This window comes from Puma concolor, chromosome E4, assembly GCF_028749965.1.
Source record: "Puma concolor isolate L17-30 chromosome E4, mPumCon1.1.hap2, whole genome shotgun sequence".
NCBI classification, from domain to species: Eukaryota; Metazoa; Chordata; class Mammalia; order Carnivora; family Felidae; genus Puma; species Puma concolor.
In genome coordinates, this window is record NC_141683.1 from 37,109,671 (window position 1) to 37,125,246 (window position 15,576).

Below are 15,576 nucleotides of genomic sequence, written 5' to 3' on the forward strand. Positions count from 1 at the left end.
GTGAGATGAGAATATATTAATTAGCTTGTGATTATTTTATAATCTGCATGTCAGATCATCAAGTTATACCTTACATATACAATTTTCAATTGTTATACCTCAGTGAAGTTTGAAAAAAACTTATAAGAACAGAAAAAATTTTAAAGAGGAGAGCTAGTATTGACATAACATGAAGATATAGGAGGAAGGTGATGTCTCTCTTAAAGATTTGAAAGAAATAAACCAGTTTGTATTTATTAGAATTTAATGATTTAGAATTAAAGCTTGAAATAAGCATATCTGAAACCTGTTTGACATTACAAATTGGCTTTTTAAAAAATATAATTTATTGTCAAGTTGGCTTACATGCAACACCCAGTGCTCATCCCAACAAGTTCCCTCCTCAGTGCCCATCACCCACTTTCCCCTCTCCCCAGACCCCCATCAATCCTCAATTTGTTCTCTGTATTTAAGAGTCTCTTTTGGTTTGCCTCCCTCCCTCTGTTTGTCACTATTTTTCCCCCTCCCCTCCCCACATGGTCTTCTGTTAAGTTTCTCAAGATCCACATATGAGTGAAAACATATGATACCTGTCTTTCTCTGACTGACTTATTTCACTTAGCATAATACTCTCCAGTTCCATCCACGTTGCTGCAAATAGCAGGATTTTATTTTTTCTCATTGTTAAAGTAATATTCCATTGTATATATAAACCACATCTTTATCCATTCATCAGTTGATGAACATTTAGACTCCATGATTTGGCCATTGTTGAAAGCGCTGCTATAAACATTGGAGTACATGTGCCCCTATGAATCAGCACTCCTGTATCCTTTGATAAATTCCTAGTACTGCTATTCCTGGGTCATAGGGTAGTTCTATTTTTAATTTTTTGAGGAACCTGCACATTGTTTTCCAGAGCAGCTGCACCAGTTTGCATTCCCACGAATAGTGCAAGAGGGTTCTTGTGTCTCCACATCCTAGCTAGCATCTGTAGTTTCCTGAGTTGTTCATTTTAGCCACTGTGACCAGTGTCATCACAAATTGGCTTTAACTAGAAGATTCTTCTGCAGTTGGTGTTGACTTTTCAAAATCTTATTTATAGTAGCTTAGCAATGAAGATCTTACTGAAAAGGAGGAGCAAAGAATCCTTGGAAAAGTACAAGGCAAGAGGAAGTATGCCTGTATTTGCTGGTACCCCATTTAGCACTCATAATTTTGGAGGAATTCATACACATTGAATGGACAATGAAGAGTTTTGAGGCAGTTAACCCTAATTTATTGTTTAAAAAAATGACTGTGCTTTGCTATATGGAGATTTGCCAGGAAAATGAGTTTGTCTTTATATAACCTTTACTGCATTTGTAATTTGAAGCCTCTGTTAAGAGTATACTTGAAGAAAAACATCTTCCAGAGAATGTTTGACAAGAGTTTTTATATTAAGTATTTGGTTTAAATATATTATCATAAGTTTATTAAGGGTTTATTAAGTATATTATTATCAAGTCTAAGTGTGAGGCATATGATTTAAATATGTATTTGGTCTCTATACTTAATAAATATTTGGGGTTTTTTTTCCAATTTTTTTAAAGACTGATTTAGGATTTTTCACTGTTACGATATTGGAATGAACTTTCAATTTATCACGTTACTTATAGAAAATATTGGTTCAATCTAGTGATGGTTTGGCATTTGAAACAAGTTGGATGGCATGTTTTATCAACTTTGTCAGGTAACTTTCTCCCAGAGGGCAGTTCTGTTTGTAAGATTTTAGGTCACGTCCCACATCATTATCTGTGCCTTCCCCTCTTGTTGTCCCTTTATGTTACTCAGCAGTGAATTATGTCACTTACAAGTAAATGCTTTTTGTTTTGTTTTTTACCAATTTTTAATGAAATCTAGAGTTAATAGTTACGTGTTATTATATTCCCTTCTTGATATATTTATATAGGTATATATATGTGTGTGTGTGTGTGTATATATATATACATACATATACACACACACACACACACACACATATATATATGTAATCTTTCCAGTTTTGTGTTATTTATATCATAATCTAAGAATTTCAAGATGTTATTTGTGGAAGCAACTGAGGTATTATAAAAGGAAATTTAAACATGTCAAATCTTTTATTTTCCTGCATTCTTAGAAATACTGATAAATTCTCTCTGTTCAAACGAGCAACACAAATTGCAGAATTTTTCTGATTAGAATATCAGAAAAAAATATTCAGGACTTCTTAACTAGTAAGCAGGTATTTCTCTTAAAATGAAAGTTGACTTCTTGTACAGTTCACATTTTGTTCAAGAGATAGAATTACATCTATTAAATGAATTATTAAGTCTCCATGACATGTCATTGGAGGACTAGTGTTTCATGCCAAGTAAGACAGATCTGCAATACAGGCCTTATAATACAAATTGTAAGTGGTTCTCTTCAATCCTTCTTTCTTGAAGAATTTTAAGAAGCATGGGTACTTGTTATTTAATTTTGCATGTGAAATATAATTAATAGAATAGTTTTGTAAAATTTGTTTTAATTTACAAATATAAATATAACATTTGTAACTAATGTGTTTTAATACAAAGAAACGGTACTTAGAGATGAGTATTAATGCATAAATAAGTTATTATTGGAAATATGAGAGTTTTATAAATAAATATCTCCCTTATACTTATTTTTATATATATCCTAGTATTTTTCTCATAAAACTTACATAGAAAATGTTTTCTTTATGACAAAATGAAAAGTAGAATTTAGGTGAATTCTGCAATACATTCAGAGTCAAAATGGATTTGTTCCTGCTTCTACTTTATAAGACTATAATTTTATCATTTTCTTCTTATGACCAATTTATCTGTAGAAATTAAAGTGAATTTTATTACTGTTATTGAAAGTTGAATTTTGACAAAAAATGGGTTTATTTATCTTTTGTAAATATATATATATACATATATATTCATTTCTAAATGCATAGTAAAGATAAAGCCAGTTAACTATATGTAATATAAGTAATTATTAATTTTGGACAAGGTAAACTTTTTGTATTTCCTAGAAGAAATTACACCTTTTACTTTGCAGTATAATCTTTAGATAGTTCATATACGGGATCATGTAGCTCACAGAGACCTTATATAGGACTTTATATAGTTGGTATGTATTTTTACTGAGCATTACTAATGAATATCAAGCTTATTATTCCATAGGATACATTTAGCTTTTAAATTTTATTTTATTAACTTTTCGAACATTGCATATAATACAAGGATGTACCACTGATTTTGGTTTCGAAGCATAGTTCTGTAATTAATTTTAGCATATTTAGGAAAGTATCTTGAATAGGAAAAATTATTCCACTTTTATAATTTATATATTTACTTGGAGAAAGCTTGAATCCATTGTCATTTTTTAACATATATGAAATCTATATCATAAGATATTTTCTCTTAATGTATACAGTAAGCTATATTACTTTGATCACAGCTTTCCTTTATTTTTTATATTGCAGGTTGACATGTAAGGAAGCAGTATTGCTTGATGTGTAAGAGCATGAGCTCTGGAGTTAGAATGTCTGGGTTCAAATTCAGGTTCTACCGTGTTACTACATTTGTGGCCTTAGACAAGTTCGTTACTCTCTGGGCCTCAGTTTACTAATCTAAAGACTAAGATGATGTATAGTGCTTACCTATCATAAAATTGTTTTGATCATTAAATTTTACTTTCGTATTTTTAAAAAAATGTTTACTTATTTTGAAAGACAGAGTGTCAGTGGAGGAAGGGCGGAGAGAGAAGGAGAGAAAGAATCCCAAGTAGGCTTCCCACTGTCAGCTCAGACCCCCATGGAGGGCTCAATCTCATGGTGAGATCATAACCTGAGCCGAAATCAAGAGGCAGACGCTTAACCGACTGAGCCACCCAGGCACCTTGATCATTAAATTTTTTAAACAAAAGAGATTTTAAAAAATGCCTGGCAAATAGGAAGCAATAGGGATTGGTGTTTAACATTTTGGGCTCAAGAGTCAGTGTGCCTGTATTCAAATCAAGACTCTATCACTGAGTAATAATTTTAAGATCTTGAAAATTCGACTTCACTCTTTCAGAGCCTCAATATATATATCTGTAAAATTGGGATTATAGTGAGGAATCAATTGGATAATGTTCTTAACTCTTAAATGTAATGCTTAAAATGAGCAAAGGGGAAAAAAAGAGAGAGAGGCAAACCAAGAAACAGATTCTTAACTATAGAGAACAAACTGATGGTTACCAGAGGGGAGGGGGGGAGAGGGATGGGTGAAATGGGTGATGGGGATTAAGGAGCGCCCTTGTGATGAGCACAGACTGTTGTATGGAAGTGTTGAATCGCTATATTGTAGACCTGAAACTAATATTACAGTGTATGTTAACTAACTGGAATTTAAATAAAAAATTTTTTAATTTTTTTTAATGTTTATTTATTTTTGACAAAGACAGAATGCGAGGGGGTTAGGGGCAGAGAGAGAGGGAGACACAGAAGCAGAAGCAGGCTCCAGGCTCTGAGCTGTCAGCACAGAGCCCGACGCGGGGCTCGAACTCACGAGCTGTGAGATCATGACCTGAGCCGAAGTCGGACGCTCAACCGACTGAGCCACCCAGGCGCCCCTAAATAAAAATTTTTTAAAAAGCAGCCCTTAGCAAACAATAAGCACTTTTAAATATTTGATGTTGCTAATTTTATTGTTCATCACATGTAAATTTTACAAATTTGGATTATGGGAAAGTAATGCATTAGTCAATTTTGAGTTATTGATTAGCTGAAATTAAATTTGATTCAGCAAATTAAATTCTTCAAATGTATATACTAATTATCTGTTTGCTGTTAGATTTTGAATGTCCTTAAAAGATAGTATGCATTTTGCAATAGCATTTACTTACTTGCAACAGCTAATCTAGAATTTTGGAAAAGAGTAGGTTTATATATAGATAATTTAACCATAATCCTAGAAATACTTATGCAGAATGGCTTTATAAGCAGATAATATAAATAAGATTTTAGGGGTAAATTCTTATACTGAATGAAAATGTATATTTACAGTAATGAGATCTAAGTGTAACTTTGTTTAGTTTTTTTGATGGTGTATAGAATTCATATCTTTAATTTTAGTGTATTTTCTTTTTTTTTTTTTAATGTTTATTTTTGAGCGAGGGAGACAGAGTGCAAGTGGGGGAGGGGCAGAGAGAGGGAGACACAGAATCCGAAACAGGCTTCGGACTCTGAGCTGTCAGTGCAGAGCCCGATGCGGGACTCAAACCCACGAGCTGTGCGCGATCATGACCTGAGCCGAAGTCGGACACTTAACCAACTGAGCCACCCAGGCACCCCGATTTTAGGGTATTTTCTATTGCAGTTTTATGTACAAGTAGGATTTGTCAAATGTTTTTATGCTTAGAACTCTTACTGGCCAACTTATAGTATCATGTCATTTGAAATAATATTATTTTAATCCTGAGATCAGGATGAAGTTTTTTAGTATTTCTATTAGAAATTTTTTTCTCTTGTCTACAGCCATATTACTGTTTTTAAAGTTTAAGGACCTAAAATATTTTCAGTGGGCAATGGACATTTTGTGGGGCAATATAAAAGGAGTTGTGTCAGTATTATATTTACAGTAGGGTCTTTATCTTTTTTCTAGTGGGGAAAGTCACAGTATGTATTTTTCTAAAATCTTAATGAAGATTTACCATTACCAATGCCAGTTTGGCATTGTATTTAGCCAGGGAAATCTTTCACTTGGAATAGGATGAGCAAAAAGGGGAAAACTCCTAAGTCTTTTATAACTAACTCAACCTTCACCAGAGTACTATACGCATACTTCTCTTTCCTTACTAGGCATCCACACTGAAATTTTCTGCTGACATTTGTAATGTCACATGTCAAAAACTAACCTAGTTATCCATCTCTCTCTTTCTAAGTCCCTCTTACCCCCGTGCCCTAAACTGTATCCCTTTCCTTTTATATTTTTTCATTTTGGTCAGTGGTGTAACTATTAACTCATCCACACAAGGGAGAAACTTTAGAATTATTCTCAACTTCATTTTCATCTTCTACATCTAATCGATTAGGTTACTATCACTTTTCCCTGAACAAGAACCAGAACTCTGTCACCACTGTTACTTCTTCACTTAAGAACTCCTCATGTTTTTAAATGTGAAGAACATAGTAAAAAAATTAAAGAAAAATATTTTTAATAAAAATTGAAAAAAAAAAAAGAACTCCTCATGTTTTGCCACCAATCACTCCCTACCATATAATCCAGTGTTTCAGTTGTTTTAAGCGATGTAGTTCTACAAATGCAAAATCTTTACGATGGCATTCAAGCTTCTTTGACATTTTGGATCTTGCCTTTATCTCCAGTCTGAGCTCTTCTGGCATATTCTTGATCTTTCCTGAACACACATCTATTCATTCAGTCACTTGCAAATGTTTATATAATGTCAGGTATGTGGCATTGTGCCAGGTGCTTTGAGAACACGGAAGCAAATGAAACACACGACTGTTGCCCATGGGTGCTTATAGAATGCTATGCACATTGTTTTGTGTCTTTTACCATGCTGTTTCATCTGCCCTTTCACTGTTTGATAGAGTTTTATTAATCTTTCATACCCTGCTCAAGTGTTATCTCCTTTCTGTAGCATTTGTGACTTCCCCCAGGTAATATTTCTTCTTTGTGTTCCAGTAATACTTTATATTCCTACCTCTATTATAGTACTTACTATATTATACTTGTTTATAGTTGATTACCCACCCCCCCCCCCGACACTAGCTTAAATTTTAAAATGGGAAGGAGGGAGATGAAAAGAGGAACATAGAGATAAGGATGGAGACATGAGACAGGAAGAGGCAACGAGAAAAGGAATACGGGAGAAGTAGTGTGAGCGGTAGCTAAAAACACGGACTCGGGAGCCAGACACGGTTTGAATCCTGACTCTTCCACTTACGAGTCGGGCACATAATTTAGTATCTTCATATCATGATTTATGATGGGGATTATAATAGTATAATTGTGAAGATTAAAAAAGTTAACATATGGGGCGCCTGGGTTAAGCTCAGTCGGTTAAGCGTCCGACTTCAGCTCAGGTCATGATCTCACAGTCTGTGAGTTCGAGGCCCGCGTCGGGCTCTGTGCTGACAGCTCAGAGACTGGAGCCTGCTTCGGATTCTGTGTCTCCCTCTCTGTCCCTCCCCACTCATGCTCTGTCTCCCTCTGTCTCAAAAATAAATAAAAACATTAAAATTTTTTTTAAAAATAAAAAAAGGAATAGATGTAAATAGCTTAAAACAGTCACTAGTACATGGTATATGCTGTTGTATTTGTTGCTGTCTTTGCTAGCCTTCTTAAGTGGAGTGAGCTATGTTTTCTTTCTCATTTAGTCTTTTAAGAGATGGGAGAGTTTCAGGGTGCATATTATTTAACCCTGTCTGTTCACTTAAATGCATCAAATTTTCTAATGTATTTTGGACCTGGGCTAGAAGAGAAGCTCCTATACGTATGTGCTCCTTATGGTGTAATATTGAATATAAGTTTATTGAGCATTCTGCCTCTTCATACCAGATGCTGTCCTGCTTCTGGCTTTCCTAGCCATTAGAAATGCTGGTGGTAATTCTTCTCTTTTCATTTTTACCTCATCCTTCAGGCTTAACGCACACCACTGTTTTTGCTAATATAGCTTAGAGTTTTAAATTAAAATCCTGTTCCCTTTCCTGACTGTTCTCTAGCCTGAAAATGAGACAGCCAGGGCTAATGTCTGAGCATAAATTCTTGGTTCTTGTAGCAGGATCTGTTCCTGGGCTGGATATTTGGACTGCATTTCTCCCATTCAGACTCTCACCTTTTCCCTTATAATGTCACTCTGCTCCATCCTCTATCACAATACGGTTGATCCAGCTTTGAATAAACTATAATGTGATATCATTTCTACACCTGCGATGGCTGACTTTCACAAATAATGAAAAGCCAGGAGGTGAAAACACTCATCATTAGACTGGTTGGTGACTTCATTTTAAACAAATGAGTTATAGATGCTAATTGCCGTGGCTCTTCTGATTAAAGAATGAATCTTGGAGGAGATGACATTTTAGCTGCTGCTTGAGTAGTGGAAGAAGAAAGAGTAGATTATAGGTTTTACAGGATAGTTGAGGCTTAGGATTCATTCTCAGCTAGTACTTGAGTATTAGATATAAGGCATTAGGGATGAAAAATTTAGTTTCTATTTAAACTCCAAATGACTGGTATAGTGACAGATAATGCAAATGTTGAAAGAGATTGCTGAGGGTTGGAGAAGTCGGAGATTTTTTTGTTCTTACTGTACAAAATCTCCATGTATGATTTCATGAATTCTCTTGAGATCAGATCCTCTTGAGAATCTGGTTTATCATAACAAAGTTTCTCATTGAGTTTCTGGAATATACAGTATCTCCTGTCACTGGACCTTTGCACTTGCTGTTTCTTCCGTCTGGAACGGTGTTAACTTGCTAACTCTTTATTATTCTTACAATATAATCATAGAGGCCATAACTTTCAGAAAAGCCTACTGGATCCTTCAACACTGGCTTGTGTTTCTCTGGTCTCATAGACCCTGTTCTTCCCCACTCATAGTCTTTATTACACCACGTTGTAACTGCCTTCACCAGACTGTTCTTGGAAGACAGAAACTGTGTATGTGATAATGCCTGGTGTATGGCTGCTAGTCTAAAATATTTGTTGACTGGAATGAATGAGTGGGATATGGTAGAAAGGAGACTTGGTCATTCCAGGCAAAGGGAAGAGGATGAACCAAGACAAGGCGTGAGGTAACGCATATAGTTGATTTTGAGGCAGTGAGTGGAACAATTTGAATGGAGTGTGATATTGAAAAGAGAGGCTGGAGCTTTGAATGCTAAGTTAAGAAGTCTAGAGTTTATTAAATAAAATGGGCCATTGAAGCTGTTCGAGATTTTACTACTACTGTATGCTCTCATAAATTTCGCTAAGTAATACACCCATGCATGGGAAATACTTTTTTCTAATTCTTGGGTTAAAATTTTTGTAATGCTGTTAAATGGATAAATATATAGCTGCCTATGTTACAGACTCTTGTATTTTAAGAGTGTTCCAACATACTTTATGCAGAAACGTTTAGATTTGAATAAATACTGTTGAATGAATTGAACAGCTCATTAAAGTATGCAGTTTGTTTTTTCTTGTAAACCTGTGTGAACTATGACAATTAAAAAAGTATAATTCAAATAAGGCAGTAATCTAACATATGTGTGGGGGTTTCCTTCTTATTTGTAGCTTAAAGAGGAATAAATGCTTACAGCTGTGACTTTTTTTTCTCTAGTATCTCCAGAGGCAGTTGGATTTTTGTCAGCTGTTGGGGTGTTTATTATCTTGATGCTGCTCCTTTTTCTCTATATTAATAAGAAGTTCTGTTTTGAAAATGTTGGCGGGTTTCCAGATCTTGGTTCAGGATACAGTACAAGGAAGAACTCACAAGATAAAATTTGTAAGTATCATCGCTGCTTCTCTTGTTTGTTCTTTTTTCCTGTGCCATTCTGTTATTTTATTTTTTTAAATCTATATGAGAAGGTTGGTTTTGACATTGTAAACTAACATTTGAGCACTTTTCTGTGAGGAAAACATTTGTTAAGTAAATTATGTTCCATTATCTTTCTGTTGTTCATGAATTGCTAGCATATTGGTTAAAGATGAACTGCATACTATCAGAAAATGACATTTTTATTTTTCATATGTAAGGCATGCTCTTGAGCCTCTGCTATGAGTAGATATGCTTTAAGAAGGAGTATCTTTTTGCTTAAATCGTAGCTTGAATCGTACTGTCCAAATAACTCTCTCGAGAGGCTTTTTCTCTATGTCCTCAGAAGAGTTTTGAAAGAATTCACCCTTTTTTATCTGCTGTTGAATTCTCAGCTGGTGGATAATTTTATTGTTTGGAGAAAGCAGTTTTGCCTGTCAGCCTAGTGTATAGATAAAGTCTGGTTATAAAAATTAGGGTTCCTCTCCCTCCCTTGGTACTATAGGCATTATATCACGTTATATCACTTACTTCTGCTAGGTGTTAGCAGAGGCCTGTAATCTTGTTCTTTCTTTCATGCAAAGTGTTCCCTGGTGTTAATTTTTTTTAAATATTATTGTAAGAGTTCTTTATTTGCTGTTTCCAGAGACTGGCTTATTTAAATGATAGCAGAAGCAAGCTGCGAATTATAAAAGCAAGGTGTTAATTTAGAACAGTGTTGCAGAGCATTAGCAGAAAAACCTTGCCTTTCTTGTCTATGCACTGTGTCGGAGAGATGTTTTTCTCTTCTGGTAACTTAAAAAGCAGTAGTATCATTGTTTATACAGCCTATTGGTTATGGAATTAAATCTGTGACTTTTGCATTGGGAAACTATAGTACTTTAGGTGATTTTGATTTAAGTTTAGTGTTTCTCATACTTCAACCTTGCTTTTGGATCATGTGTATAGAATGAACTGGTTTAGAGATAGCCCTTTGGGCAGCCTCCAAGAATTCCCTGGTTCAGCATTTCTGTTTTTCTTTTTGTTTTTGTTTTTGTTTTTTGAGGGAGGGGTCTAATGACCCCTTAACCCTCTTAAACACTCATAAACAGCTTTTGTTTATGTGAGTTATATCTATTAATATGTACCATATTAGAAGGTAAAACTGAGAAAATTTAAAAATATTCTTATCAGTTTATTTGTTTAAAAAATCAGTAAGGCTATTACATACATGTTAAACGTAAGTAACATTTTTTAACTTAAAAACCTATATATTTTCTACTCCCCCACCCCCAATGGTGAGAAGAGTGCCATTGTTTTATATTTTTTTGCAAATCTCTTTAAATGACTGGCATAGAAGAAACAGCTGTTATTCTCATGTCTGCTTCTGTAGTCAATCTGTCATGTAGCCTCTGGAAAACTCCAGTGTTCATTTGTGAGCAAATGAAAGTGATAAAGTTAAATATCCCTTTATTGTTATAAAAATAGTTTTTACCTTGAGGATCCCTTGGAAAGGTTTGGGGAACCTTCTTAATTTTTCTGAACCTTCTTTTTTTTACTTATTAAATAAGAATAATAATATTTACCTCCTAGCATTATTGTGGGATCAGGGGAGATAAACTTGTAAATCACAATGCCTTGCATCTGGTAGCCATTCAGCAGATGTTCACCCTCTGCTCTCTCCTCTATTGTAACCTCTGTGCAAATTATGTAGGTATTTTCCCTATAATATATTTGTTAGTTTGAAATGATATTGCTAGTTTGTTAATAATATAGGGTAGTTCCCCTGCATAGACTATTAATAAATAAACTAAAAGTCCATAATAAAAATCCTTTTTATACTTCTTCTTGCAGGTATAGAATAAAAACCGATAGTGTTTGAGGGGAAATTATTGTCTTGCTGCTGTTATGATAGCTATGGAGTGGGAAAAAATTTCATTACATTTAAGACAAGTGGTTTGATTTTTTTTTTTTTGGAAGAGTCTTTGCTTCAACATATTTCTTTCAATGCATAATGCATTTACAGAAAGATTAAACGCTACAATGCAAAATAATAATATTGAGCTCATGAGTAACAACATTTAAGTAAATTTTAAATTTACATTCCAAAGTGGTTGATACTTCGAGAAGAGAAAATTCCATTATTGCATCTGTTAGGAATAAAGAATTAGAAAATGGCATTTTTCAAAAATTTCCAGCAGAATCTGCCCTCAGTGTCTTCTCTGGTGGACACAATCAGTAATGCTGTAGAAGATTTGACTGCTGCTGTTGGAGAAGTCAGCTATGCTTTCACTGACTCAGTGGCTGAACAGGTAACCAGTATGATCAGTGGCTTCCGCCCAGAAGAAGAAAGCTCTGCAGTAGCAGAAGCTGTAGATACTGCTAAGCCAGCAACTGCCACGTCACCACAAGTCTCCAAAGACAATAATTGTCAGAAAACACAGTCTAGTTTAGAGCACAGAGCAAATCAGATCAGTTGTTACAATACTTCAGTTTCACAAAAGCAAGAGCAAGGGATAAACGAAGAAAGAATTTTTAAACGTGTTAATGATAGGCAACAGACTCTGTCCAAATACCAAGAAAGTAACAATGCTGGTGGTGATTCTTCTTTGGAAGGGCACTTGAGTGATGGAGGGGTATCAATTATCAAACAGAATGCAAGGGCTATACGTGCTTGTCAAGAACTTGAAAGTACTGACAGATATAAAAAAAATGGATTAGGAATTCCTGATGACGGTAAGAATGATTTAAAGGAGGTAAGAGATCAAGAAATGAAAGAAAATCTTTTAAAGAAGACTGAAAAACGTATTAAAAGTAAAGGATCCAAAGGGAATGAGTGGTCAGGAAATGAGTGTTCTCCAGAAGATATTTTGGCAAGCAACAGACATACGATACAGAAACCCATCATCAAAGAAGACATATATCCAGCACCATCAGCAAATTCCGAAGATAAGTTACACGGAAAACACAAAGAACAAATAAATCCAACAACGTGTTACAAAGTGAAAGGAGACATAAAAACAAAGCAAAATGAAGCCATTTCTGCCAACAAAGGAACAGCAAAGAGTAAAGATGAAAAATATTCTAAGATAATACCAAGAAAAGGTGAGGTCTCCTCCTAATGTGGGTTTGAGTGATAAAATTTTCTCTTGATTTTTTTTTAAATTAAGAAAACATCATCCAAATTTCCAAACTTTCCACTACATGTCTATAGATCTAATTGAAGATTTTCCTGGGGGCAGCTGGGCGGCTCAGTCATTTAAGCGCCTGACTCTTGATTTTGGCCTAGGTCATGACCTCACAGTTCATGAGTTCAAGCCCTGCTTCAGGCTCCACACTGACAGTGTGAGCCTGCTTGGAGTTATCTCTCTCTCCCTCTCTCTGCCTCTCTCTCTCTCTCTCTCTGTCTCTCTCTCTCTCTCTGCTTGTCTCTCTCTCTCTCTCTCAAAAGAAATGAATATACTTAAAAGAAAAAAGATTTTCCTGAATCCTCTTACTGAGAGACACTTTTAAGGTCATCCTTTTTTTTTTTTTTTTTTTTGGGAGATCATTTATTTTGAAAGCATTCATGTTCTTTGTACACTGCTAAGTTAAGTATTGTCCTGGTCCCTTCATTATTTGGCCACTTCTTCAGTGGCCCTAATTTTTCTTAATGTTTCTTTATTATACAACCTGAAACTCCATAGTTTTCTTAAGTAGTGTGCATTCTTTACTTAGCTGGAACTTATTTAATGAATTTTAACATTTTATATTTTTGTAATTAACCCCTGAGACCTTTATACTGTGTTGCTCTTCGAGTCATTCCCAATAAGAATCTTGAGTGATGGAGGGATATCAAGTATCTTATATTTTTCCTTTAGAGCAGTAGAGTTTATTTTATTGCATAACAGGCTTCAGAATAGGTCCATTCATTTAGCCACATGTTAAGAATTGTATATGACTTCTGTGTTTATAATGAGTATATGTGAATAATCTATTATTTTTCATGAGTTCTCTATGTAGAATTAAGATTCCAGCTAAGCATTTATATTTTCAGCCACAGTATTTGTGACAGTTTTCAAAACAAGGAGCTGACGGTGACTTGGTTTGGGTACAGAATTGCTCTGCACCTGCTGGTAATTGCTTCTGGTAAAATCCCTTTGTCATTTCCATTTATTGCTGACCAAAAGTACATTGGCTTTTATTTTAAAAATATTATCTGACATTTTAAAAAATAAATTTAGATTCTCACAAAATAACAAAAATCTGAGTGGCAGTAGCCGTGAGGAAGACGTTCGGTTCTGCTACAGGACATCAGACACAATCGGGATCTGCTATTTATCAATTATATTAATGGTCCTTAACTGATATAATAGAGGCCGATCCAGGATGGCTAGACTAGTTAGAAAGGGAAGCCAGTTTTTGGAAATACGTCCATTTTGGAGTCTACTCTTCTAGCAGATTTTTGATTGTCAAATTCAGTAGTTTTGGGTAGCCTTTGTTTTGTTTTGTTAGCCTTCTTACTTACCGTAGCAGAAATAAGCAAAGAAGTAAAATAGAATAGTTTACATATTTTATTCAGAAAATAACAGAATAGACACTAGTAATAAATGCTACACAAGTAACAGTACAGAGTTAATTTTGTTTTGATTTGTTTTCATTCAGAAGCATGCTGGTACCTAAAACACCCAAGTATCTCTCAGGTATTCTAGATGATAGTCAGTACTAAACTTAATCATATTGTGTTCTTCTTCTTTTTCTTTTTTTCTATTTTGAGAGAGAGAAAGAGACTATGAGTGGGGGAGAGGGGCAGAGGGAGAGAGAGAGAGAGAGAGAGAGAGAGTCAGAGTGATAGAGAGAGAGAGAGAATCTTTTCTAAAGCAGGTTCCATGTTCAATGCAGAGCCCAGTGCAGGGCTTGATCCCACAACCTGGGGATCATGACCTGAGCTGAAATCAAGAGTCAGACACTTAATCAACTGAGCCACCCAGGCACCCCTAAACCGAAACATACTATGTTCTAAAAATCATTTGAAAATCTTTTGACCCATAGATTACCTCTTCATATAGCTGAACTGTAATATTATTAGTTAACACTGAGAGTAATATCAAAATTACTAGTACCTGCATTTTAGGTTCTTTCATAGAGCTTATAGGGTATAGAAAGAGAAGGAAGAGTTTCCTTTTCTGTTTCTGAATACGAGGTTACTTTAGGTAATATTTTGTGATAGGTGAAGTGTGACTGCAGAATTTCTGGTGACCCTCCTCAGAGCTCTGCAGCCTTAGAGCACCACCACCATGGTATCCCACAATCCCACAAAGTGCTAAAAGCTCTCAACTGGGAGTCAGAATTCCCAGGTTCTGGACCAGATCAGCCATCACCTCAGCACCATCTAGTAGCGTTTTCTGTAATGATGGAAACGTTCCATGTAGTCCGTGTAGTAACCACTAGCCACACATGGCTCCTGAGCACTTGAAACGTGTCTGGTGGCACTGGGAAACCGGGTTTTAAACTGTATTATGTTAAATAGCTGCATGTGGCTAGTGGCTAGTGACGACATTTTGGCCAGTGCAGAATACGACAGTGCTTATAGTTTTAGCCATTCATGGTTTTCTCTTGACTGAAAAGGAAGACTTGGACTAGTGACATCAAAGCTCCCTTACTTCTGACTCTAAACATACCATCTCTCTATCGTATTTTAAATTACTTAGTCTGTGTCTCCCCACTTGAATGCCAAACCTTGATTCCTTTACTACAGATGATCTGAGCAGAGTATAAAGAGAAAAATATCTAGACTGACCTAATAAATTCTACCTGCTGTGGTCTCTTTGTCTTTCCAGAGATGTTTTATAATTCTAAGAAGGTTGCATCTTAGTTTAAATGAACCCCAACATAGTACAGTTTCAAAATTTTTACTTTAAAAAATGGTAATAACTAGTTTTTTAAGGAATGATATAAATTTTGTGTGGCCTGAAATTTGCATTTGAATATACTTCAGTAAAATTTTCTTAGTAATTTTACCTTTCACAGAAAATCAGTGTATATCCTTCCACATATTTTTATATGTGCATATTAACA

At 35.0% G+C, this 15,576-nt stretch overlaps 1 protein-coding gene across 8 annotated transcripts in view; it reads left to right on the forward strand.

Moving 5' to 3' along the window:
* The window catches only part of SYT14 (synaptotagmin 14), a 244,691-nt gene that overhangs the window by 75,502 nt on the left and 153,613 nt on the right, over positions 1-15,576 (forward strand). For 4 of the 8 annotated variants that reach the window (XM_086694035.1, XM_086694033.1, XM_086694034.1 and 1 more), the window contains one exon: positions 9,346-9,510. In XM_086694035.1, coding sequence (XP_086550161.1) covers positions 9,399-9,510 — 112 coding nt within the window. In that variant the 5' untranslated portion in view covers positions 9,346-9,398. Of the gene's footprint in view, positions 1-9,345; positions 9,511-11,384; positions 12,625-15,576 lie in introns of those variants that run through there. The other 4 variants (XM_086694031.1, XM_086694032.1, XR_015246122.1 and 1 more) reach the window with 2 other exon arrangements.